This window comes from Myotis brandtii, unplaced genomic scaffold (genome assembly GCF_000412655.1).
Source record: "Myotis brandtii unplaced genomic scaffold, ASM41265v1 scaffold325, whole genome shotgun sequence".
Taxonomy (NCBI): domain Eukaryota; kingdom Metazoa; phylum Chordata; class Mammalia; order Chiroptera; family Vespertilionidae; genus Myotis; species Myotis brandtii.
Window position 1 is genome coordinate 1,535,629 of NW_005362486.1, and position 26,907 is coordinate 1,562,535.

The following is a 26,907-nucleotide window of genomic DNA, read 5'->3' on the forward strand; positions in this document are numbered from 1 at the left end:
GCCCCCACCCCATCTGCTCTGCAGCCAGGCGAAGGCCAATCAATAATGCATAGCTCCACGAATAACCGGCGTGATAACCGCTTATTTGGGAAGATGTAATCAGCACCCATTCTGAGGGTGGATGTGTGGGTGCGTGTGTACCCACCCTGCAGCCCACGCCCCTCTCTGCTCCCCTCCCTCCCTCCCTCCCTCATCCAGTATTCCCAGCACAGCACCGCACAGCAGGGAGGGAGGGCTCTGCCCAGCACAGTCTTTGTTTTTTGGAAAGGCCTGCTCAGTCCTGCACTGTGACCAGAGGAATTACGAGCAGGAACAGAGGTCCAGAGACAGTCGGTTCTTAAACTTGGCCACATGGGACCCGCCAGGAGCTTGAAAGCCCTACTGCTTGGGGTCCAGCTCCAGAAACCAGTCCAGCTGGTCAGTGTGTGGCCTTGGTTTTCAAGACCTCTCCCGGAAGATTGTAAGCTGTGGCCTGGCTTAAACCACTGTCAGACCCCACGAATGTCCGTGCTGGAGAGAACGTTCCAGATCCCCTGTCCACCTCTCATGTTTATTTATTTTTTAAACAGAGAGGAAGGGAGAGGGAGAGAGAGACACATCAATGATGAGAGAGAATCACTGATCAGCTGCCTCCTGCATGCCCACTCCACACTGAGGATTGAGCCCAAAACCCAGGCATATGCCCTGACCGGGAATCGAACCGTGACCTCCTGGTTCATAGGTCGACACTCAACCACTGAGCCACACCGGCCAGGCGACCTCTCCCATTTCAGATCTGAGGAAATAAAACCAGAAGGGGCTGCTTCGGGCCTCGCCGTCTGTGCGAGGGCGCTGTCCACCCTACCGCACCCATGGGCTGCTTTATTCCACTCCTAAAGCTGCCGGTGGTTCTTTTCTGTCTTCCTGGCCCTGGGCAAGCTCGGCTGGAGCCCCTGCACCCTGGACCCCTCCTGGGGAGAAAGCTGCCCTCACCCAGGGAGGGCGCAGGAGCCCAGCCCAGCCCTCCCTGCTGGAAGGCCCGGCCTGTGGAGACAAAGCTCCCTCTGTGGCGAGTGGAACGCCCACCCCCAGTTGTGCAAAGCCCTCATTAGCCTCCCTGGGCTCCCAGGCCACACCCGCATCCACGAGGCCTCCGGCAGTAATGAGGGGGTACAGGGTGTCTTGATTGTCCAGCCCACACCCACCATCTGCCTGTGCCCAGGCCCCCCGGGAGGCTGGGCAGGGTTAGATGAGGCTGAATTCCTCCCTGGGCCAGGATCCGGGCGGAGTCCTGGGGCTGATGAGGACTTCTGGATGCCCTGAGGGTTTGTTCTTTCTCAGGAATAGAAACTGGGGGGTGGGGGGTTGGTGCTCACAGGGCTGGGTCCTGAGCCAGGCCCTGGAGGCAGGAAGGGAGGGCAGAGCGCTGGCTGAAGGGGACCAGGAGCCGCCTGCCTGCCGTTCCCTGGGGGGCCCGGGGTCCTGGTGGAGCCCCGATGCAGCAGCTGCAGGGACTGAGAAGGAAGTCAGGCAGGTTGCGGGGCGCGCCCTGGGGGAGGCCGGAGGGGAAAGCGGCTCCTGTAGGGGGGGTGGGGGTACCTGGAGCTCTGAGACCACCTGCCCCAGCCGCCAGCACGGAGGCTTGCACAGGGCCTGGTAGGGGGACGGAGGGGGGCGATGGACATTCTCGGTCTCTGGGTCCTTGTTCTAGGGCCCTAGCTTGTCCCCCAGCTACCCCTGGATCATCCCCTGGCAGACTGCAGTCAGCCCCTCCCAGCCTCCAGAACTGAGGTCCCAGCCCCTCCAGCAAGGAAGAGCGGGGATCCCAGGGCGTCTTTGGGGAGAGCTGCCCTCTGTGGACTGTCCTGGGAGAGGCAGGAGCCTCCGAGGCCACACCTCCGGAGTGTCCACTGCGCTGACGTGAGAAGCGGCTCTGTGACGTGGACCAGTCACCTGAGGTCTCTGGGCCACTTCTCCAAACGATGGCCACGTGTCATCGTAAGCGCCTGCCCTGCCTCCCAGGGTCATCATGGGCTCACAGGCGTGGCTCCAAGGGCCTTAGCGAGTGTGTATGGGACCCCGCCAGGCACGGGGCTCTGCGCAGGGTGCCGAGGGAGATGTCGGTTCCTCTGGCACCCGGTCCCTGGCAGAGAGCCAGCAGGAGAGGTTCGTTCTGACTGGGGCGAGGGAGCTGGAAGGGTAAAGCGCTAAGGAGATGCCAGGGCTTCACAGCCCCTGAGCCACTGTCTCGGTATTGAAAGGCTGCCTGTCACCTGTCCCCCGAGAGGAAGGGGCCGCCCTGTGCTCCAGGTGTCAGGGGTCGGCTCCCAGCCCTGGCTCTGCCACTCCCTGGCAGCATGACCTTGAGCCTGACCCCTTGAGCTGAGCCTCGTTTCGACATGTATGCAGTTGGGATCATAATCATGTTTACTAGCAAGATTGTTGTGCGGATGAAATCAGACCACAGATGTGACCGTGCTTTGTTTAAAAAAGAAAAAGAAGACAGGCCGGTGTGTCTCAGTGGTTGAGTGCTGACCCATGAACCAGGAGGTCACGGTCCAGTTCCCAGTCAGGGCACATGCCCAGGTTGCCGGCTCGGTCCCCAGTAGGGGGCGTGTGGGTAGGGATGATGTTTCTCTGTCATTGATGTTTCTATCTCTCCCTTCCTCTCTCTGCAATCAAAAAAAAACCTTATTTAAAAAATAGCTTTCTGTAAAGAAAGAGAAGGAGGAGGAGGAAGAGGATATGGAGAAAGAGGAGGAGGAAGAGAAGGAGGAGGAGGAGAAGAAGTTGTTAAATAGGAAGAGACTACAGATACTGTCTGGGCATCAGAGCTCTGCTCCTCGCTCTGTGACCAGGTTCAGGGCTGCCCTGTCCCCTCGCAGGCTCCTCGCAAGCAGAGGATGAGACGCTGCTGGGAACAGCCTCTGCCAATAAACAGGCCGTGCGTGTGCGGGATTACTGCTGTTATTACAGTGACAATACTCGGGGATTAACGGTTATTAAAGTGTGGTAATTACTGTTTGTCATCAGCTCCATAAAGCCCGCCAGCTCCGCGGCTGCCCTCAGCCTGACCTCCCTCCTCCTCTGCCCACAGTGCCACCCGATGACCCCGTCATCCTGGGGGGGCCCGTGATCAGCCTGCGGGCAGGGGACCCCCTCAACCTCACCTGCCACGCAGACAACGCCAAGCCCGCTGCGACCATCGTCTGGCTGCGGAAGGGAGAGGTCATCAACGGGGCCACCTACTCCAAGGTGAGGCCTGGGGGCAGCGCTGGTGGGGGCAGGGCTGGTGGAGGCAGGGAAGGGGGATGGGGGCTCCCTGGGGAGGGGCCAGCTCACCCCACCTCTGCAGCTCTTGCTCTCTCTCTCTCTGTCTCAGTCGCTCTTGTCCTCCCCCTGTCTCTGTCGCTCTCTGCACATCACTCTCTCTCTCACCCTATGGCTCTGTTCATCTGAGCATTCTGTCTCTTGGAGGAGACTCACCCACACTGGCTGGGGGGCCTCGTGTACCCCCTCTGCCTCCAAGCCCCTGGCCTGGTGTGTGGGTGAGCGCCTGGGCTCCCAGTGGGCATCTGGCTGCAGCAACATTGGAGTGATCGCAAGGCCTCCCCCGAGTCCCCTTCCGGGACACCCGGGCTTAGGCCTGGCACCAGAATCATACACAAACCAGGGGTGGGGGGACAGGACAGGCTGAGGAAGAGGGGAGACACTATGGGCTGAGTCCAGAGAGAAATCTCCCCGGGGAGCCAGGGCCCTGCTCCACCAGCTACTTCACAAGCTGCTGCCAGGTGCGGGGACGAGGCCTGGAGAGGTGCTGGGTCTTAGCACGGCGTGTATGTCCCTACCTCAACGCCCCTCGCCCTCTGGCCCCACCTCTGCTCCCTCCGGCTGCTGCCGGGACCCTGGGCCTCACTGGGCTAAGAGCACTTGCGGAATAACAACCCCCACACTGGGCCCCGCTCCCTCCACCAGCCTCTCCGCTGGGTACTCTCTCCCCACCTGTCACCCCAGCATCCTCCATCCACCTGCCTATCAGGGCCTAGAGTCTCTACCCAGCAGCCACCACTCATCCTGGCCTTCTTGATGGGCATCACTCCTGGCCCCAGGGCACAGAGTGAGGTCCCTGAGAAGGCAGGGTCTGGGCAAATGCACTGTGCAGGCCTCCACCTTCCCTTCCATCCCCATTCAAGCGGCCCTAGTGGATTCCCCAGGCAGCTGTAAAGAGGGGAATTAGAGAGATGTTAAAAAAAAAAAAAAAGGCCGAGGAGAGGAGGCCTGGTTGCCAGGCAATTAGGTCTCACTCAAGGCCTCTTTTAAGCACAGGTGTTGAGTCCTCACCCACTGCATTCCCTGAAAACCTCCATCATCCTCACATGGGGTCCCCTCCACCCCCACCCCCAGGCATCTCCTGGCCTCCCATCTCTGGGGCTCAGCCTGGCTCTCCACTGCCCAGCGGAGGCCCCGGGGGGCTTTGGCTGCCGCCTGCACTGGACACCCGCACCCAGGGCGCATCTGTCCCTGGCCAGCCCGGCCCCCAGGTGCGGGGACGAGGCCTGGGGTGCCAACTGAAGGCCAAGGGGTGGGGCATGGGGCACAGACAGGAAGCTGCGCCCGGGCAGGCAGGGTTTAGAGATGAGCCCCAGACCTCACAGAGCCTTGGATGCAGAGAGGGCCGGAAACCCGTCCACGAAGGCTACTGCTCGGCGCACTCACCCCTGTGCATGGGTCAGGTGCACGCCCGCCCCAGCACACACCTGCACGCACAGCTGCGCTGGCCCTAGTGCACCTGCAAGAGCTGCCATCGGGGTCACGTGGGGCAGCCTGCGCTGGGACCCGGCAGCATGCTCGTGCCACCAAGCCGGCGGGAGGGCTGCCTGCCCCAGGCCCTGGAAGTGGTGGCCCAGAAACAGAAGACTCGCCGTTAATAATTCACTGGATGAGCTGATCTGCACACTAACGAAGGTTTCTGAAATAGGAGGTGGGGGGCTGGGGCCCCCAGCGTGTCCCCAGAGCCAAGTTCAGTGAAGAGAAGGAGCTGGGAGGGAAGGTCCGCATGGGCTGTGACAAGAATCAGCCAATGATAGAATGCTCGGCCTGGCTGGGACCTTCAAGGCCTCAGAGCCCAGAGGGTCCATTTGCATCTGAGTAAAGGGGAGCTTTGTCAGAGGGGAATGAAGGAAAAGAAAGATGAGAAGTGAGGAGATTCGGAAGGAGTGAGGGACTGAGACAAAGGAGGGTGAGGGAGATGGAGGCTGGGCAGGAGCAGGCAGGCCACACCCCCTCCCCCAAGCTAGCTTTCCTCCCTGCGGGCTCCCAGGCCTCCCTCGGCCTCCTCCCGGGACATCCCTGCAGACCTGGCCCTTCCCTGGGTCCAGGGCCTGGGGTCCCCGAGAGCTGGGAGCCGGGGTGAGCCTCCTGTGGGAGCCGCAAGCCTGCCTTCCCCTCTCGCCCTGGTTTAATGAACACATCTCCCTTTTCTCTAATTAGGTGGAACAAACAGCTTGAACCAGAATTTTTATTTCCCAGAAAAGCACACGCCCGGACACAGTAAATATGTCATTAATCATCATTCGGAGGCAGAGGAGCACCCTGGGTGGGGAGGCGGCGGGAGGCAGTCCTGGGGCCTCATTAGGAGCTCGGGCCGCCGGGTTCCCTCCCACCAGCACCGGCTGGCCCGGCCCCTCAGCCGCAAAGAGCAGATCAGCGGAGGGGCCAGCTGAGTCCAGCTTATGTCCATGCCCCTTGTTAGCACAATGGGGGGTATAGAAAAGGGGGGGCATAGTATGGACACCCTCCCCCCTTCACTACACACACACACACACACACATGCACACGCGCACACACACAGACATGCACACACACACATACACAGACACGCTCCACCCCAGGTCTTATTTCCACCCAGGAAATTGTTCTTATTATCGCTTGGATATTTATAGACGCAGGAGGTCTGCGGCCCAGCCCGAGCCAGCCGGCTGCTGTGGTGCGGTGCAGCGCCCTCCGCTGGGGTTGGGCTGGAGGCCAACCCTCTGTGCCTTCTCTGTGCAGGTGCCTCTGTGGGCCCCCATCCAGCTCCTGGCCTGCAGCCTGCTCCCCACCCACTGCCCGGACTGCCCCATGGCTAGCGAGGACTGACCACATCCCTGTCCCCCAGCCCCTCTCCGGGGACCCCTCTGCCCAGGGCTAAGGCCACCACCCCATGACGGCCCAGGGAAGGCCTCAAGCCACCAGCACCTGCCACGGCCCAGGCAGCTTTCCAGCATCCGGGAGACAGTGTGGACGACGGCCCCGGCCCAGGGATCTCTCCGGCATCTCAGAGTCCGGCCTTGTCCACGCAGGATGACCTGACCTAGACAGAGGCTCAGGTCATGGTCCTGTGCTGGAGGCCACAGGCTTTGCCCCGGCTAAGCAGGAACCACACTGACCGGCAGACCCAGAGAGCGGCTCCGGCAGCCTGCGTGACCTTGACCCTGTGACCTTGGAGGCTACACAGTGGTCCTAACTGTTCCCACCTTCACGTGGAGATCACACTCACCTCCTTCTAGCTCCCGGGGAGCTGGGGAGGGAGGGTCATGGCTCAGGGTCATCCTCAAGGGCAAAGCCCAACCCTGCCCACCCAGTTCCTGGCTCACTTTGAACTTGGTTTTCACTTCTGCTGATGAGCGCCAGCTCTTGGGGGGCTGTGGAAGGAGGGTCATGGCTCAGGGTCATTCTCAAGGGCAAAGCCCAGCCTGCCCACCCAGTTCCTGGATCACTTTGAACTTGGTTTTCACTTCTGCTGATGAGCGCTCCCTTCCTCCCAGGGAGGTTAGAGCCCAGGCCGTGGTTAGTTTAAAGGAGGTTTGAGGGAGTGGAGACTCTTGTTCTATCCCCCGGCTCTAATCACGGTGAAATAAGACTGCGCCCACCACCCCTTTGCTGGAAGGAGTTAGCTCCTGCCCAGAATCAGCAGAGTCCGAGGACTGGCCAGTCCCGCCTGGGAGTGGCCCTCCTGCCCACATACCGTCCCAGCACGCACCACCTAGCGGGTCCCCGGTGGGCTCCCCTCCCAGGGCTCCAAACTGATGGGGAGGGCCCTGAAAGGGGGTGCAGGGGAGGGGCGAGGCGGACCCAGCTGCAGAATGGCCTCATGGGCCCATGGAAGCTAATGGGAGACGGGAGACCAAAAGCCTCAGGACTTGTATTGGTTTCCTAGGGCTGCCCTAACAAGGGACTACAGCTGTGCTCAAAACAGCTGACGTTCATTGTCTCACAGGTTGGAGGCCCAGAGTTGGCACTCGGGGTGCTGCTGGGGCCCTCGCTCCCTCCGAAGGCTTTAGGGCAGGGGTGGGGAACATCCAGCCCAACTTTTGAGCCTTGTGAGGCCCGCGAAATCCTTTGGTCTGGCCCTGCCAAGACATGAGGGGTGAGTTAATTAAATGTTTGACCACAGATAGCAGGTGAATTTTGAAGTTGATAATGTTGTATGGCCCTCAAATGATGTCATAAACCTCCGAATGGCCCTTAGCAGAAAGAAGGTTCCCCACCCCTGCTTTAGGGAGAACCCTCCCTCGACTCTTCTAGCACCAGGTGGCTGCCAGCTCTCCTTGGCTTGTGGCAGCATCAGTCCAGTCTCTGCCTCCCTCTCCATACGGCCCTCTCCTCTGTTTCTCTGACTCTACATCTTGTCAGGACACCAGTCATTGGATTTAGGGCCCCTTCTAAATCCAGAGTCTCAACTAATTGCTAATTAGCTAATCTGTGGAGACCCTATTTCCAATTAAGGTCACATTCTGAGGTTCCAGGGGGACATGAACACTGGGGGGACACCACTTAACCCGCTGCAGGAGCCTCTTACTTGTGTCGCCTTCACCTTGAAGTGTACGTTTCTCGGTCTCGCCTGTTTTCTCACCTGTCACGTGGAAGACATGGCATCCGTTCTGCCTATAGCTTGGTCAGGGCTCTAATGAGGTGAGGAAGTGAATGACTTGAAAAGCTGAAAGGGTTTTCAGCAGTTCTCAACCTGTGGGTCGTGACCCCTGAAAATACATCCTGCATATCAGATATTTACATGACAATTCATAACAGTAGCAAAATTACCGTTATGAAGTAGCAACGAAAATAATTTTATGGTTGGGGGGCACCACAACATGAGGAACTGTATTAAAGGGTCGCGGCATTAGGAAGGTTGAGAACCACTGGGTAGTCAGTGTCCGTGGATTCTGCCACGCCCCCACCCAGGCCTGCCCTTTCCCCCACGCCCCAAGCTACACCCCCTTCTACAGACCATGTCCCTGTGGCGGGACAACAGCTCTGCCTGTGGCACACGCCTCAGAGCTTCCTGCAGACCCGGAGCCCCCTCCCCCGGACACAAAAGGCAGACCAATGGGAATTCCTGCACAGGACCTGCAGCTTGGTTTCCTTCCTCATCCGGGGTCTGCCAGTCCAGGCTGATTTTCACTCGCGATAGGACGCTTTCTGGTTCCTTTTTCTTCTGCAGCCCAGCACTCAGCCAGGCCGGGGAGCCCAGGTGACCCCAGCTCTGTGCAGAGATGGCGCTCTGGGGTCGTGAGCTGCCCACCTCCAAGCACAGGGCTCCCTCTTCCTGTAGCTGCCAGGCCATGCCAGCCGGGTGACATGGGCCTTCTCTCCCTCCCCCCAGACCCTGCTCCGTGACGGCAAGCGCGAGAGCATCGTGAGCACCCTGTTCATCTCCCCCGGAGACGTGGAGAACGGGCAGAGTATTGTGTGCCGAGCCACCAACAAAGCCATCCCCGCGGGGAAGGAGACCTCGGTCACCATCGACATCCAGCGTGAGTACTGACCCGGCCTGGGCACGGAGGAGTCCCCAAACCCCGGCCTGGGCATAGAGGAACCCCACACCCCGGCCTGGGCACAGAGGAGTCCCCACACCCCGGCCTGGGCACAGAGGAACCCCCACACCCCAGCCTGGGCACAGAGGAGTCCCCACACCCCGGCCTGGGCACAGAGGAGTCCCCACACCCCGGCCTGGGCACAGAGGAGTCCCCACACCCCGGCCTGGGCACAGAGGAGTCCCCACACCCCGCCATATCCCGGTCTGGGCACGGAGGAACCCCCACACCCCAGTCTGGGCACAGAGGAACCCACACCCCGGCCTGGGCACGGAGGAACCCCCATATCCCGGTCTGGGCACGGAGGAACCCCACACCCCGGTCTGGGCACGGAGGAACCCACACCCCGGCCTGGGCACGGGTTTGGGAAGGGACCGGCTGCACAACCAGCTCCTCAGGTTCCTCCCTGCGGGACATCCTCGGGGGGGTGGGGGGGGGAGTGGGTCAGCTCCGTGGCCTGGCCGGGTCTGAATGTGTGGACACCCAAAGGGCCCGCTCGTCCTTACTGTCACCTGAAGCCAAAACATCTCAGACGAGGGTCCTTGGCAAGTGACATGTTTAAGCCACGTTTCCACACCTGCCTAAGGTAGAGCTTCCACATCAGTCAATGTCCTGGTCACCCCTGGCCCTGCCGGCCTCCCAGGTGGCCCCACGCAGTCCCTCGGGGTTCCACACCCGGTGAGTAGGACCAGCCCCCTTAGAGGGTCTCATGGAAGGGCCAGTCAAGGGCAGAGAAGGGAGAAAAGACTGTCTGTACTTGGCACGTATTGTCTCATTCCGTCTGTACACTCATCTGGAGCAGGTATGATGATGGCCCTCAAATGGGGACACTGAGGCCCCCAAAGTCTGATGAGCGTGCCCAAGGCCACAGAGGTTTCATACGTAGGCAGCCTGGCTCCACGTTTCATACGTAGGCAGACCTGCGCTGGTGACCCCTCTCTGTGCTTCCGAACGGTGGGCCTCAGCGAGAGTCAGTTACTACAACGAATATCAACGCAGGGGCTCTGAGTACCTCGTCATGGGCTGGCATTCACTGCCTCCCCATCATTCTATTTGCTTTAACTCAAGTTCATTTCAAAACACTTCCCAACTTCCCTGGCTCGTCTAAGGCTTCTGGATTCCGTTCCACGTGGCACTCCAAGGATCTGTGTCCTAGGATTTTCTTTCTTTTTTTTTTTTTATTGCTTTCAGAGAGGAAGGGAGAGGGAGAGGGAGATAGAAACATCAACAATGAGATAGAGAGTCATTGATCGGCTGCCTCCTGTGCACCCCCCACCCCCCACAGGAGATCGAGCCTGCAAACTCAAGCGTGTGCTCTGACTGGGAATGGAACCATGACCTCCAGGTTCATAGGTCCATGCTCAACCACTGAGCCACCCAGGCTGAGCCTAGGGTTTTCTGAACCCGTCTTGGGGCCTAACAGCAGACGCTCCCACTCAGTGTTAGGGTTTTCCGAAGCCGTCTTGGGGCCTAACAGCAGACGCTCCCACTCAGTGTCTAGAGTCCTTGCAGACACCGTTACACCCCAGAGGGCAAAAGAAATGTCTGTAACAGCAGACACAGCGCTGAGTTCCGGAGGAGCTTTATCTCCACCGTTTGCATCAGCTGTTGGCCCCCTCCCCCGCTCCACGCCAGGCAAGGGAGGTTTTCTTTCATCCCTCACTCAGGGAGAGCCAAGAACAACAGGGTGATGGGAGGAAAGATGATCGCTCTAAGGGTCATGTGAGTTTGGGGGTCAGCCTCAGACGGGTGCCTCCCTCCCCAGGCCCTCGCCCAGGGCCTGGCTCTCCACACCCACCTGCTTCTGCGCAGCAGCTGTGGCATAGAGCAGCGGGCCCAGCGCGGGGAGGAAGCAAGGAGCTGTGGGCATCAGCTGGTCCAGCGGCCAGGAAGGCTCCACCCCCAGGAGTGCGGGTCTGAGCTGGGTGCTCCACGGAGGGACTCCGGTGCCTTGTCTGATTGCACCGAGTGACATCCGAGCTCCCTTCTTGCCCTAGGATTGACCACGAATCAGAGCTCTCTCCAGACACAAGCCACTCCTGGGAGGAAGGAGGGAGGGAGGCACAAGTCATCCAAGTCTCCAATGGCCGATGGCCGAGCTGCCAGCTGTGGCCGCGGCACAGCCCCTCCCTCCTTCCCCACCCATCCCCAACCCGGGCAGGAGGCCTGTGTCAGCTGCGAATCCCGCACCAAAGAAACCCCCTCCCCCCCACTCCCCACCCCCGCTTGGCTCCCAGGGCCACGGCCTGGGCCCGGCAGGGAGACCAGGGAAGCAGTGCTCCAGGCCATGCATCACACCGGGGAACCTCCCGTCAACAGGAAAGCCGTCCCCACACATCGGCCCACCAGCTCCTAAAAGTCATTGCCCTAAATGCACTCTAACGAGATGATCGATTTACACCATAAGGGCGAGCGATGACAGTCTGCATCGGTGGAGGACGCCAGCCCTGCCAGGTCCCTGGGCCCTGGCGGCCTTTCTTCCCAAAGACATCTCAGCCACGTGAGGAGGGAGGCCTCAGGGAAGGGTCAGATGAAGGCTCAGCACCCAGGTCCCTGCTCCTGGGTCCGCCCCATCCGAGGAAGTGCAGGCCGTGGTTAAGGCCACAGCATTTTTCCTGGTTTGAATATGGTTCTGCCAAGGTTCACCTGGCTAGCTAACCTCTTGGTGCCTCAGTTTCCTCATCTGAATACAGCAGTAGCGATGCTTACCTCATAGGGTTGCTGTGAGGTTCTATTCAGTCATTCAGATGTTGTGTCTAGCACAGTGCCTGGCACATGGTGAGCACTTTGCACCTGTCAGCTGCTGTTACCATGCACAGTGTGCAACCACCCCTTCCCCTGCGCCCCCCACAGCCAGGGCCCCCCACAACCCTGACAGGGGAGCGGTCTCCATCCATGGTCCCCTCCCGAAAGTGTCTGCATGTGTGTGCCCAGAAAAGGTCAGGCTCTCTCCATCCCACCCTCCCCATCTTCCTTCCTCCATCGCTCCATTTGCTTGCTCAATAAGCACCCAGGTGTTTGCTGTGGACGCCATGGGCTGGCGGAGCTGCCTTTGCAAGCCTGCTCGTTTTCTCCGGCAACCAGGAAGCAGTCACACTCAGCAAAAGCACATTTGTTGTTTGTTTCCCTCGGTCTTTATATGTTACCCAACGGAAGACAAAGCTCCCAGATTGAGTAATGGGAGAGAAAGCTGAACACCCCCAAAGTCTCGCTACATCTGGACTCTGCATCCAGCTGCCAAGTTGCAAATGGATGTGCTATAAAACCACTAAGTCATGGAATTTCGCTCTTTTCCCACCTCCTCCTCCTTGTAATACTTCCCCTGAGTGTGTGCGCACATGCACACGCACACACACGCACACACACATGCACGCATTGCTGATAGAAACACTAACAGGCTCAGCTGTAACATCTGTTCCATGTGATCTCGGTTCCACCAGCTACATCAAAGCTGCCCTCTGCACGTTACGCAGCCGACATCACGCGTGGGATTAAAATCATGTTTAATGGTTGGATGTGACATAAACTATGTCTGCCCCTGGAGCCTGGTAGATGCCTGCAAATTCATATCCTGCACAAGGAGAGGAGGGGCCTGGAGGGGGAGCGCAGGGGCTGTGGCCAGGGTGGTGGTGCAGCCACAGGGGAGATGCAATGCTACCTGGGGCCCATTCTCTGAGGTCCTGCAGGAAAGGCAGGCATTGAGGGTGTTGCAAAGAGGTAGGGAAGCTGTGGGAGACTGTTCCAACGATGAGCTGAGAATGGCAGGTGGGGGATGGACGAGGGGCCCACCCAGAAAGAAGGGTCCCCATAGGTATGTGCTCCATGCCCCTGTTCCCCGAGAGCCATCATTTGACAAAGGTGGGGTGGGCCTCCCGGAACGGCCCCCCGATTTCTGTGTTGGGTTTCTAGACTCTGTCATGCCGTCACCTCCTCCGCAAGAGTTGGATGGAGGTGCTCCGCTCGCCTCCTAATATTGATGTCGGAATGGGGGACAGACGGGAGCCAGCCACACATTCAGACCCAGAGGGCAGCTCTCCAATGCCTATACCGCAGAGCATGCTTCCGCAACCCCCATGAGAATGCCCTTACCGCAGAGCATGCTTCCGCAACCCCCATGAGATGCAAGCTCCTCCTTGGGTCTCCATGTCCCTGGGTGGCACCGCCGGCCTCAGGGGGCCCAGCTGAGCCGGCCAGCCCTGCCTGGATAGAGGGCTGGGTCTCCTGCGTAGCCTGGCCTGGGAGCTGGCGGTCCTGGGCTGCGTGGGCCGGCACTCACCTGATGGGCAGCAGCCGGGAGCGGCTGCGAGTCCTGGGGGTCGTAGCTCTCATGGCTACTCCTTGCCACACGCATCTTTGTGACCATTTGAACTACGCTTTTGACTCGAAGCTCTCTGCTTCTTTTTCTGATTCTTCCTCTGCACTTCTCGATCTCCGCCCCCCTCTCCTCCTTGTCTCTCTCCCATGTAGGTCTCTGCCTGCCATCCATTCCATAGCTCTCTGTGTGCCTCTCTGCCTCTGCTCCTGTCTCCCTATCTCTCTCCTTTCTCAGTTCCCCTTCTCTGCTACCTCCCCCCACTTAGCTCTGTGAGCTTCTCATCACGTTGAAGGAGGGAGCCCAGCCCAGCCTGGGGAGCCGGGGGCTGGGGGCGCCCGTCAGAACGCCGGGGAGATGATTAGGCTGATGAAAGGGTGCGAATGCCACCTTCCAGTGAACGGACGCACCGGAGCCTCTGCACAGAGATATGACGGGGCATTTCAAAGACAGACCGTTTGGATTTCAATGGTCTCAGTGTCCACACTCCCCCTCATGCCATGGCACCCCCTCCTCCCTTCTCCTTTCTGAAGCCTTTTGTTCTCTCCGAAAGCTGGACGGTGGGCGGCACGACCCTGGGGCCGGGCAGCCGTACTTCCTAGCTGGCTGCTCATTGAAACACCAGCTTTGGACCTACAGAGGGAGCCTCACTGTCCCCCCCCCCCAGGACTGCCTGAAGCAGGCACCTCCAGGGAGTGGGGCGCCCCTGCTGAAGCCCCCAGCTTTCTGGGGACCCCTGGAGTGGTGGCTGTTCTGAGGGTCCCCAGGATCGTGGAGGCGGGAACTCTGGCCTGTACCCTCCAGGTCACCGAGGGGGTCTTCCTGCCTCATTCTTCCCCAAAACCATGGACACAGCTACCCGGTCTACAAGGGACTCTCTTCTTCCTGCAGACCCCCCGCTGGTCAACCTGTCGGTGGAGCCACAGCCGGTGCTGGAAGACAATGTCGTCACCTTCCACTGCTCTGCCAAGGCCAACCCGGCCGTCACGCAGTACAGGTGAGGGCCACGCTGAGCAGGCGCTGCTGGGCCACGGGGTCCTCCGCCCCCACCTGTCACCTGGGCTGTCGCTGTGGGCCTGGGCATCCAGCACAGTGTGGTTCAGTGTGGGTGCCCCTTCTCCTTCTCCATGCCCCACCCCCCCACCCCCACTGCTCTGCCAAGGCCAACCCGGCCGTCACGCAGTACAGGTGAGGGCCACGCTGAGCAGGCGCGGCCTGGGCACCGGGCCGTCCGCCCCCACCTGTCACCTGGGCTGTCACTGTGGGCCTGGGCATCCAGCACCCTGCTGGTTCCGTGTGGGTGCCCTTCTCCTTCTCCCCCACCACCCCACCCACCCCGGCCAGGTGAGGACCCCTCCCCGCCTGCCTCTCCCCTCCACCCTGGCCGGCCGAGTCCCTCTCCTTCGCGCACAGATGCGCTCCCATTCCGCTGGAGACGGTAGGTGTCACCCCTTCTGTGTGACTAGCTCGTTGATCCCTTGTTTCTGAAAAGAGGGAGAGAGGCTCAGGACAAAAACGTTAAAACCATCAGGGGAACCAGTAAGGTCAGCATCTGGATTCTAGTCTTGAGTCACCACACTGGGCACCTGGGCAGGGCGGGGTCTCTGGGACAGCTCCCCGTCCCGCGGGCGCCTGGGACCATTCACACCCGTGGCGGGCGCGGAGCACCCCTGGCTCACAACACCGATGAGGCATCGCTACTGCTCCCACGCTTGTCTTCCCCCCTTGACTGAGCTTCTCGGAGGCAAGCACTGCAATTTGAGTCGCATATGGCGCTCAGCGTGGAGCACAGTGTGTGGCGTGTACTGTTCTCGGGAACGCGGGCTGACTGACGAGATAAATGCTCAGAGCCGCTCCTCTGGGCCCCACCTGCCTGCGCACCATCGCACGAGGCATCCAAGAGGCGGTGACCTCAGAGGTGCTCCAGGGCAGCCTCGCCTGCCCTCCTAGTGGATCTCACCGCGGCCCTGACCCCACCCGGCCCTTCCCGCCAGCCCAGAGCTGAGGGAGGCACCCAGAGTGCGGCCTCTGCCGTGGAAATGGGTCATTAAGCTGCAGCCTCCGCCAGCGCCTGAGAGGCTAATGGTCTCAGAGGAGGAAATACTGGCCAGTGTGGGGGGAGGACAGGGATGGCAGCGGGGCAGTGCCGCCCCAGAGGCAGCATCCGAGGTAATGGGCCGGAGAGGCAGCCGGAGGTTCAGGCAGGACTTGAGGCAGCGCCCCCTGCAGTGCAGATAATGAAACAACATGGGGACCAGAAACCAGGAGACAGTCTGTACCTTCGAGGATATTTTTAAAAAAAATTTTTTTTTTAATCCTTACCCGAGGATATTTTTCCATCAATTTCTATTATTTTTAAAAAATATTTTTATTGATTTCAGAGAGGAAGGGAGAGGGAGAGAGAGATAGAAACATCAATGATGAGAGAGAATCGTTGATTGATTGGATGAGAGAGACACATGGATTGATTGGTTGTCTCCCACATGCACCCTCCCCAGGGCTGGGGTAGAAGCTGCAATCCAGGTACATGCCCTTGACCGGGAATCAAACCCACAACCCTTTGGTGCGCGGGCTGGCACTCTAACCACTTAGCAACACCGGCCAGGGCTCGAGGATTTGTTTAAGTCGGATGCAAACCCATCTGTCCTGTCTGGCTTAGCTGTGCACTGGGCTAGGGGACCCCTGGAGGCGCGCAGCCCAGGAGGCCCAGGGGCAGGTCTGGAGCAAACTCCTGAGGCCCAGGCACCCCTCTGGAAAGAGCAGAACCCCGGCGATGACGACGGTGACCAGGTGTAAGTGTGCACACGAGACGGGGTCATGACGCGGACGTGGCAAGATAGTGGCCGCTGGTGAGTCCAGTGAAGGGGACAGGCGGTTCATTGCACTCTTCTTGCAACTTCCCCATAATTTCAAAGGTTGTTTTTTTTTTTCACTAAAAAGTTAACAAAGGAGCAAGCAGGCATATAGGCAGAGACCATGCAGGTTGCCCTGGGCCGTGGGCCCTGGAGTCCCGCCCCATCTCCATCCAACCCTCTGGGTCACAGTCGGGGGGAGCTGTCAGTGGGCCGGTGGGCTCCCCGCAGGTGGGCACTTGTCCTTACCTGCCGCCTTCCCGTGGACTTCTGATCAGCCAAAGGTCCTGAGAACGCTGTGGGCCCAGGAGTCCCGCCCCATCTCCATCCAACCCTGTGGGTCACAGTCGGGGGGAGCTGTCAGTGGGCTGGTGGGCTCCCCGCAGGTGGGCACTTGTCCTTGCCTGCCGCCTTCCCCGTGGACTTCTGATCAGCCAAAGGTCCTGAGAACGCTTCAGGGTGGATCGGCTTCCTCCAGGCCTCCCCCCAGTGCACAGCGGCCTGGGTCCCACCCCGACCCCCTCGCTCCAGCGGGTGGGAGGAGTAGGGGTGGGACACAGATCCCCAACCACACGCCCCATTCATCGCCCGATTCATCCACCTCAAGCAGGGGCCGTGCCAATTAAGTCGGGTCATTAAATTAAAGTTAGAAATTGAAGTGATTCATGAATAACTCATAATGGTTTGTTGGGAAGCTCCTTAAGCTCTCAGGGAGCATGGTTTGCTCTGTTGTTAAACGATAATTGTTATTTATTAATCGTGTTCTTAATAATTACCCGATATTAATTCGCAATGAGAACCACATGGTGCCAGCCTGGGGGATGGCCGCCTCCCGGCTGGAGGGACGGGCTGGGCAAGAGACCGATGCTGGGAACGTAGCGCAGGGGACGGGCCTCCGAGGTCCCAGGATGGAGCCGGGAGTGAGAGGAAGTGGGGTGCAGGCAGAGCCGGCAGGGGAGCTGTGGTCACAGGGACCCATGGGCACAGGGTGACAATGGTGGGGGCCAAAGGGCCCGTCAGCACTGAGCTTGAACTGCAGGAGGAGCGAGCTGGAAGTTTTGTGATTTTTTTTATTTATTTTTGTTGTTGTTCATCCTCACCCGAGGATATACACTGGGCTTGAACTGCAGGAGGAGCGAGCTGGAAGTTTAGTGATTTTTTTATTTATTTTTGTTGTTATTCATCCTCACCCGAGGATATTTTTCCATTGATTTTTAGAGAGAGTAGAAGGGTGGGGGAGAGACACACAGAGAGAAACATTGATGTGGGAGAGACACCTCGATTGGTTGCCTCCCACACACGCCCTGACCAGGGCCAGTGATGGAGCCTGCAACCGAGGTACGTGCCCTTGACCGGAATCGAACCCGGGACCCTCCAGTCTGCGGGCTGACGCTCTATCCACTGAGCCCAGGGCCAGGGATCGAGCCTGCAACCGAGGTACGTGCCCTTGACCCGAATCGAACCCGGGACCCTTCAGTCTGCGGGCTGACGCTCTATCCACTGAGCCAAACCGGCCAGGGCAGCTTTGTGATTTTAAAGTGAGTTTTGTCCACCTTGGAGACCTGTGAGGAGAGCCCCACGGAGTACACGCGCTCACACCCCTGGGTACCCCAGCGCTGCCCCGGGGCAGGGGCTGCCTGGTCCCTGGCCCACGCAGTGCTCTGTGGTCCAGGGCCAGCACCCAGTCAGGCCCGAGGCTCTCGGTCTCCCCCCTCCGCTGGCTCTGATTGGTCGGACGACTGGCTGATGAAAGAAGTCAGCACAGCCCGCCTTCTGCCTCCAGGACAAACCAGGACAGATGGAGCCGAGGCCTCTGAGGAGCGAGACAAGGGAGGGAGGGTGGAAACGGCACAGAAAAAAGGGCAAGTGTCATCCCTGGGGAGGGGGAGGGTGGAAGAGAGAGAGGGGTACCGTGAGGGGACCTACTCTGGAGACAGGAGCCGGGACAAGAGAGCTGAGAACTGGCCGAGGGGAGGGGGGGGTCGGGAGCCCTGCTAACCCCTCTCCCTCAGCTTCTCACCTTGCGTGGACCCCGACTTCCTGGAGCCTCATTCCTGTGTGTGGGGGTGTTGGGGGGTATGCCTGCAGGTGTGGGCACACGCCATGACACCTTGGCCTCTGAGGTCGCGGACTTCGCCTCCTTCTTTTCCAACGCGGCCAGGACAGGGTCCCTGACAGGCTCAGAGCCGGGTGGCACCCCGTCTGGGGACTGCCAGTGTGTTACCCGTCGCCTAGCCGGCCAGATGGCTAACCGACCGAACAGCCAGACCTCCTCCCTCCAGAATAACCCACTCGTCCAGTGCCACTGACCGCCTGGTGACCCTCAGACCGAAGCCCGCCACCTGCACCGCCAACTGCTCCCCAGCCCTGGAAGCCGCCCGGCCTGTAGTTCCCCGGAGGGACCCGCAGGGGCTGCCCCAGGCCCGGCTCCTTCTCTGTGGACTGGATGCGCCCAGCTCCCAGAGAACCGTCCCCTGGGCGGGAGGGGCGCCCTGGCCATCGAGGCCACCACAGCCTTCGGGGCCTGTGTTGTAGGTGGGCCAAGCGGGGCCAGATCATCAAGGAGGCGTCGGGAGAGGTGTACCGAGCCACCGTGGACTACACGTACTTCTCGGAGCCCGTCTCCTGCGAGGTGACCAATGCCCTGGGCAGCACCAACATCAGCCGCACCGTGGACGTCTACTGTGAGTGCCCCATCCGGGGGGCCCCCCTGGGGGCGCGGGCCCCGGGTGATCTCTGCTCAGGGCCCGGGGACCGGTGCTGGCCCCCTGCACACAGTGTGCCAGGCCTCGCCAGCTCACGGAGCTGCGCCCTGTGCAAAGAGCCTCCTCGTGTGGCGGCCTCATGACAACAGAGGGAGGCAGTCATGGTTCCCGTGAGGCAGATGAAGGGACGGAGGCCCGAGGTCACACCGTGTGGAGGCAGCAGGATGAGACCTGAGACCAAGCTCTGAGCAAAACACTGCCTGCCCCCCCGCCCAGCCTGCCCCTCCCGTTCAGGGCTCCCCGAGGTGCCCCTCCTCCCGGGGGCCTGGCAGAGACCTCCCAGCCGATGGGCAGCTGGGGGCATCACAGCGATAACCATTCGCTCCTCTGCGGCCCTTTCCCACACTCCTCTACACCTGCCCCTCCCCTCCCCACAGGGCCTCAGCTGAGCATTGTGCTCCCTCCCACACCAGGGGGCTCCTCCAGGCTCCGACCCCACCCCAGATTTCACTCTCCCTCCCTGAAAGCCGCTCCCTGCACACCCTCTGTCCGGAGCCTAAGATTCCACCATCGTTCTCACTCTGGGCCAGGCTTGGTCTGCAGGAGGCTCGGGGAAGGGGGTGCAGAGAGGAGCCTCCAGTAACCCCGCCACGTAGCAGGGGTGTGGGCAACACGTGAGCTCAGACAAGAGGCTGGAAGGGGCTGGGACAGAGCACAGCCTGAGAGCAGAGGCTGCACATAGCGTGCCAGGCCTCGCCAGCTCACGGAGCTGCACCCTGTGCAAAGAGCCTCCTCGTGTGGCGGCCTCATGACAACAGAGGGAGGCAGTCATGGTTCCCGTGAGGCAGATGAGGGGACAGAGGCCCGAGGTCACACCGTGCCGAGGCGGCAGGATGAGGCCTGAGACCAAGCTCCGAGCAAATCACTGCCTGCCCCCCCCGGCAGCCCCTCCTGTTAGGGCTCCCCGAGGTGCCCCTCCTCCCCGGGGCCTGGCAGAGACCTCCCAGCCGATGGGCAGCTGGGGGCATCACAGCGATAACCATTCGCTCCTCTGCGGCCCTTTCCCACACTCCTCTACACCTGCCCCTCCCCTCCCCACAGGGCCTCAGCTGAGCATTGTGCTCCCTCCCACACCAGGGGGCTCGTCCAGGCTCCAACCCCACCCCAGATTTCACTCTCCCTCCCTGAAAGCCGCTCCCTGCACACCCTCTGTCCGGAGCCTAAGATTCCACCATCGTTCTCACTCTGGGCCAGGCTTGGTCTGCAGGAGGCTCGGGGAAGGGGGTGCAGAGAGGAGCCTCCAGTAACCCCGCCACGTAGCAGGGGTGTGGGCAACACGTGAGCTCAGACAAGAGGCTGGAAGGTGCTGGGACAGAGCACAGCCTGAGAGCAGAGATGGGGACACCAGGGAGCCACCTGGCCACTCCATTCCATAGCTCAGAGCCCCTAGGGGGCCGGAGGCTCCGGGAGCAGCCACTTGACTTGAGGGCAGACACATGAAGGTCTTTAGGCCCAAGGAGGAGGGCCCCTCTGCCCGCACCTTGGGATGGGGGCTTCCTGGGACCAGGACAGAGGGAAGGGGATGGGAGAGCCCTGGGGGCACATCCAGGCACAAAGGGGGTCAGAGCCTTTTTCCTCAGCTGTGCTGTCCGGCCAGGTGGGCAGGCCTTTCCCTTACTCCCCGACCCGAGGCCCAAGGGCAGAGGACTGAAGTGTGAGGGCCTGGGCTGGCGCACGCTGAGGGGAAGGGAGGCAGCCGCAAGGTGGTCCCCAGAGCCCCCGGCCCACCGCGCCCTGTCTGTCCCTCACCCGTCACAGTCGGGCCCCGGATAACATCGGAACCCCAGTCCCTGCTCGTGGACCTGGGCTCGGAGGCCGTCTTCAGCTGCGCCTGGACCGGGAACCCCTCCCTGACCATCGTCTGGATGAAACGGGGCTCTGGCGTGGTGAGTCCGCAGCTCAGACCCCAGGGGCCTGCCTGCTAGGGCTCCGTCACTCTTATACCGGGGTGTCAGCCTCCAGTGAGCTACAGGAAGAGGCTCCAGAAAGAGAAGAGGGCACCCCAGGGACCCACAGGCAGCTCCTCGGCCCTTCACACAGCAGCCGCTGTGGGTTTCCCGCCATGACCCCGGGAGGAACAGCTGGGGGTCACCCCACACTGGGAGTGAGAGGCACAGAGTTCAGTCACCCGTTAGCTTTTGGGTTCGCGTTGCTCTCTCTGTGCCTCAGTGTGCAAAGGCGCTTGTCTCCGGAGGACCGGCCAGAGCCAGGCGGGAGGTGGGGGAGGCAGAAGCCAGGATGCCCACTCGGAGCTAGCCAGTGCTTTCTTTTCGTCCCCCCAAACCACATCCCAAAGCGATACTGGGAATGACTGGGAGAGGCAGGTCTGGGGGCCTTCAAAGAAGGTCAGCTGTAGGGTCATTGCTCTGGGGGCCGGCCTGGTGCCGGTGGGTGGGCAGCCCCTCCCTGTCTGAGACCGCCTTGGGCACAGCCAGGGTGTCCCCATTCTCCACACTCGTTCCGCACCCCACCTCCAGGGCTGCAGCCCACCCTCTGTGGTGTGGGCTCCCCCACACGCAGGTGCTATGTAGTAACCGTCGACCTCCCCCCCTCCCCTCCCCATCCCCTACCCCCTGCCCCAGCCCTGTTCTTCCTGAGATGCCGGACACGTGGGCTGTTACCAGGCCTGTCCGAGTTCCTGAGAGCCGGACACGTGGGCTGTCACCGGGCCTGTCCGAGGAGGACTCTCTGGTCCTGAAAGACAGAGAGCGCCCGCCCCCACTCTTTGTGTCTGATGCTCCCCGATTCTCCTAGGTCCTGAGCAACGAGAAGACTCTGACCCTCAAAGCCGTCCGCCAGGAGGATGCTGGGAAGTATGTGTGCCGAGCCGTGGTGCCCCGGGTGGGGGCCGGGGAGCGAGAGGTGACCCTGACTGTCAATGGTAAGACCCCCCCACTCCTGCCAGGGCGGGGTGTAGAGGGGAGGGAGAGGAGAGGGACCCAACGTGTCTGGGTCCCAGGCAGTGACCCGCGGGACTGTCATCCGTCTGGGCCTGGCCATCACCTCCCACTATGGGTGCACAAGTCTATGCTGGAGCCCAGACACCTCTCTCCTTTTTTCTCTCCTAAGGGTCTCAGCCCTGAAAGTGGTAGCCGATGAGTTTTGTCCTGGCCAAGAAAAGGGTCAGGGGTCACACCAAAGCCACACCCATCCTTTAACTTGATCTCGGCCCTGGCGGGAATTTAGGGCGCGTCTCTGGACTCTGGATTGGCCCCTTCCCATTGCAATAGAGCCACCCAACTGGATAAGACCAAGTGCTGGGGGGCGGGGGTCCCGCTAAGGGGTGGGGAGGTGCCTTGTTGCATATAATAAAAGCCACTACAGGAAGAGAGGGCTTGCACGCCTCCCAAGGACACAGCCGGAGGCACTGAATGACTGCTACATGCAGCGTGTAGGGGACGGGGCCAAGACCGGGCCTGGCTGACCCACAACGACGGTGGTGGCACCAGGACAGAGATTCGGGGTCTCTGCTGTGAGGCAGCCTGGGCCACGGTCAGGAACCCAAGGTGGTTTGAGAGGGTGAGAAACACGAAGGCCAGTCCCTCTGCCTCCTCCAAACTCCCCCACCGCTGGGTTCCTGGTGTCCTGCTTGGTGTCTGTCATGCCCGGGCCCCTTGCAAGCCTGCTCCCTACCCGCATCTGCCAGGGCTGAGCCGAGTCCCAGGTGGCTTCATCTCCACCCAGGAAGCCGCATGGATGCGCCCGCTTTGCTAGAAAACTAACCAGCTCGGTGCCCCCTTAGCCACCCCCCCTGCTGTCCCCATTAACCACCCCCCCCATCTGTTTCCTTTCCTCTCCATGACCCCATGGGCTATGGCAGTCCCAGAGAGGGGTTACCCACCCAGACCCCTGAGTGCTCCCTGGCCACCTGTGCTGGACAGAGCCCTGCCTCAGGGGCCTTCCTGCCTTTCCTGTGTGTCCCTAGGACGCCACCAGCAAATGGGCACCGCAGGCTAAAAATAACAGCATCTGGTGGCGCCTCCGTGTATCCATGGCAACAGGCAGCAGCCTTTTCCTGCCGCTCTGGGTCTGACACTCAGCTCGGGCGCCAGGCCTTGGTGAAATCTCACGCCCCCCTCCCCAACCCCCAATGCCGGCCCTGGGAGGGCGCTGGGCAGTGCTGGCCCATGACTTGCCCGGGACCGGCCAGTCTGGGGACCCTCCGACTCACAGAGGCCTCCGGGGCCCCCAAGCCTGAAGCTTTGAAAGGAGCCTCCTTGTTTCTGGGGTAACCGGGGCGACTAAGGAGGAACTGACAACCCATTGTCCCTTTAGATATTCGGGGATTCCCAGCAGAGGTTTGAAGTGGTTTCCTGGGGAGGTAACGCACATCTTGGAGGGACAGGGACACCCCAGCCTGGGCCTGGGCATCTGCCCAGGAGTCAATCTGCTCCCTCCAGGGTCTGGCTCTCTATCCCTCCCCCTCCCCCTTCCCGTTCCCGCCTCCAATCCTGCACACACACACACCACCACCACCACCCCCCCCAGTGGCCAGGAAGAGAATGCCCCAGGGATGGGAGTGCAGCAAGGAAGCTGTTTGTGGCTGCTGAACGAGGGGCATCTCGCCCTGAGGCAGGGGTGGAGTAAGTGGCCAGGGAGAGGAGACTGCCAGCCGCCTGGGCTCCTGCAGACCAGGTGGAGGGACGGTGCCTGAACTGGGCAGGGGGATCTGGCCTTCTGAAGGGATCCAGAATGATGGGGTTTTCTTCAGAACAAATCCGAGCCGCTGGGGACCTCTAGCCATTGCCCTCCGGGGGTCGGCGGGCACAGATGCCGGCTGCTTTGCTCACACCCGGGTCTCAGGAAGGGGAGATGAGCCCTGTGACGGCTGTGCGGTGCCTCCCTCAGCCCCATCCACCTCGATTCTGAGTTCTGGTTTCTTTTACGAAGCCCTTTAACAGATGCATTTGCCTGAGAGTCCCCCGGGATGCCTAGCTCCTGGGGGGGGGAGGGGGGGGGGTATTCTGGTTTCATCACCTCCATCCCAGCCGCGGAACAAAGCCCGGCCCTCCTGCCTTTTCCTGGCGCCCAGGGCTCAGCCCACTTGTGCAGCCAGCTGAGTGTGGAAGCCCTCATCTGGAGGGTCCCCCACATCTGCCTTCCCCAGCTCCAAGCCATTTGCATCCTGAGCTCAAAAAGTCACCTGAGTGTGTCTCCCAGTCGCTTTTTTCCCCCACGGCTGAGAGCTACTCATAGAAATGCAAATCCGGTTTAATTAAGGCGGCTAATAAACAGCAATTACGTTGGCAGCGGGTTTTGTTTTGTTCCCAGCATAATATTACCTGTCCTGGGGTCCCTTTCTCTGCCTCCCTCGCTTCCTGCCACCTGAGCCCTGGCCTCTACTCAAAGGATTGGGAAGATAGCACAGGGGCCTCCACCCTCTTACCCCTGGCTTCTACTGCCCACCCAGCCAGGGAGTTGGCTGCAGAAATGACCGACTAGCCGCTCCCCCATTGGCCAGGCCAGGCGGGCATCAGCCAGGAGACTGGGGGTAGATAAAAGGCAGACTAGACAAGAAGCACTCCTGGACTTCGGGTAGACTCGCTAGGCTTTCAGATGCAGCCATGGAGACAGGTACTCCAGGACCGTGCCTGTCACACGTGCACAAGCATACATACATGCACACGCACACACGTGCACACACGCACGTGCACAAACCGTGCCTTGTCACACGCGCACAAGCACACATGCATATACGTGCACACGCGCGCGCACATGCATATGCACAAACTGTGCCTTGTCACACACGCATGTGCACAAACCGTGCCTTGTCACGCGCGCACATGCATATGCACAAACTGTGCCTTGTCACACATGCACACACGTGCACACACACGTGTACACACACATATGCACAAGCTGGATGAGAAGGTGTAGGGGTCAGCTTTGGCGCCATGCTCTCACCTGGGCCATCTGGGATCTCCTGAGACCTGTGTGAGAAGAGAGCTAAGAAGTGCCCAGTGCATTGTGCCTCTCCCTCAACATCACACACCATTTCTCTGCTGCCTCCCTCCAAGCTCAGCCTTGCCCAGGACACCCCGTTTGTTAGGCAAGCGCGCCCTCTATTGGAGACCTGAGAAAATGGCTTGGACTGGAACAGCTGGCTAAGGCGGAGGTGCCCGCTCACCTAGCACTGCTATACCCTTCCTCCCTGGCAGCCCCCGACTCCCTTCTCAGGCGGACCACCTCCTTCACAAAGCGTTCCCGTTCCCTATCCGCCAGGTAGAACTACCCTCTCTCCTCTGAGCCGCTGGCACTTCATCCGTACGCTCCTGGGGTCCCAACACTCGCCCCCTCTTCCCACGGTCATTTCTGCTGTGGAGAAAGGGAGACCCCCCTCCCTCTGGTGGTTTTGGCTGGTGGAGTAATCGAACCGGTTTGTGCCAGATTAACAAGAGATAATCACCTAATTTAATTACAAGCGTGCCTACGGGAGCTCCACACGCATGAGAGGGGGACAGGGAGTTAAAAGGAGGTGAATATGGCACCCCGAGCTAAGGAGAAGGTAGGCGGGCACCTTGGGGCTGCAGGGGGAGGTCAGAGCAGGGCGGTGAGAGCAGCAGATGCCCAGTCACTCACAGTCAGCCCTGTGCACACAGGTCAGAAATGATCTCTCCGACGCTCTCATTACAGGGGAGGCCCCTCGTTTAAATTCTTACAGGCAGTTAAGGGGAGATGGGAGTTTCTCTGGAGCCCACACTCCACAGCAGCACATGTAGGGGTGACTCATTCTGAACCCCTGCAATGTCTTCTGGGCCTTCTGACTCAGAGACACCCGCTCATGACCCCTTAAGACAGTGATGACGAACCTTTTGAGCTCGGCGTGTCAGCATTTTGAAAAACCCTAACTTAACTCTGGTGCCGTGTCACATATAGAAATTTTTTTATCTTTGCAACCATAGTAAAACAAAGACTTATATTTTTGATATTTATTTTATATATTTAAATGCCATTTAACAAAGAAAAATCAACCAAAAAAAATGAGTTCAAGTGTCACCTCTGACACACGTGTCATAGGTTCGCCATCACTGCCTTAAGAGGTCCGTGACGGACACTTTGCACTTCGGTACGCACAAGCCTTAGGACGTGTCTGCTGAATGACTGATGAAATGAATAAACTGAGCCCCCCATGAGGGGCCCAGCCAAGGACCTGCCCTTCCTGAACCCCTGACGCCATCTCTTTCCCCCACAGGCCCCCCCATCATCTCCAGCACCCAGACCCAGCACGCCCTCCACGGGGAGAAGGGCCAGATCAAGTGCTTCATCCGGAGCACGCCGCCGCCTGACCGAATAGTGAGTGCTCAGGGCGGGGAGGGGATCGCAACCGCCCAGAGCTGTGGGCCCCGGGGAGCCAGCCACATCTGGGCTCCCTCACTCCCCCTGGTTCTCTGGGAGAGGCATCCTGAGGACAAAAGTCATGGGCGGGCGGTCTCCTCTTTCAGAGCAGGCTGTCCTGCAGGGTCCATAGGCAGGTGTGTTTCCTGCCTCCCTGCCCTGGAGATGGGCACTGGCATCAGTAGTTCTAACAGAATTCTGCATCCTGGGGGCAGGGGAGCAAGTGGGGGGAGCAGAGAGCAAGTGGTGGGAGCAGAGAGCAAGTCAGGGAGCAGGGGAGCAAGTGTGGGGAGCAGAAAGCAACTGGGGGGAGCAGGGAAGCAAGTGAGAGAGAAGGGAAGCAAGTCGGGGAGCAGGGGGGAAAGAAAGATACACGATTTCTACACCCTCCTGGGTTCAAGTTCTTGGCCAAATCCTACGCAGAGTGCAGTTATAGTGGCAAACCCCTCTCCGCGCCTCCAGAGTCCCCCTCTCGGCCTCCGTCATGGAGAACGAAAGCTGCCTCATTCATCAAGTTTTCTCTCTAAAAGTGTCCTTCTTCACCCCCTCCCCAGCATTCCCTTTCTCAGCACCCGTATCTCCACGCAGTGCAGCTGAGGCAGCCCCAGTCCACGCCTAGCCCTCCAGGCACTGGCATTGGTGACAGGGAGCCTTGTGCCCAGCCGCCTGAAGCTGGTGGAAGCCCAGGCATAAACCCAGGAGGGTGAACCCTGGGCAGCACTGGGGGAGGTGAGGCAGGGATTGTGATTAGGAAGCCCAAGGCCCATCTCTGAGGGGCAGTTCTACTTCTCATGGGCCAGCAGTGCCAG

At 60.3% G+C, this 26,907-nt stretch overlaps 1 protein-coding gene across 3 annotated transcripts in view; it reads left to right on the forward strand.

Moving 5' to 3' along the window:
• The window catches only part of KIRREL3 (kin of IRRE like 3 (Drosophila)), a 498,221-nt gene that overhangs the window by 458,259 nt on the left and 13,055 nt on the right, over positions 1 to 26,907 (forward strand). For all 3 annotated transcript variants that reach the window (XM_005870878.2, XM_014543406.1, XM_014543407.1), the window contains exons 9-15: positions 3,077 to 3,234; positions 8,624 to 8,774; positions 14,038 to 14,143; positions 18,534 to 18,682; positions 20,522 to 20,649; positions 21,518 to 21,644; positions 25,956 to 26,056. In XM_005870878.2, coding sequence (XP_005870940.1) covers positions 3,077 to 3,234; positions 8,624 to 8,774; positions 14,038 to 14,143; positions 18,534 to 18,682; positions 20,522 to 20,649; positions 21,518 to 21,644; positions 25,956 to 26,056 — 920 coding nt within the window. The remainder of the gene's footprint in view (positions 1 to 3,076; positions 3,235 to 8,623; positions 8,775 to 14,037; positions 14,144 to 18,533; positions 18,683 to 20,521; positions 20,650 to 21,517; positions 21,645 to 25,955; positions 26,057 to 26,907) is intronic.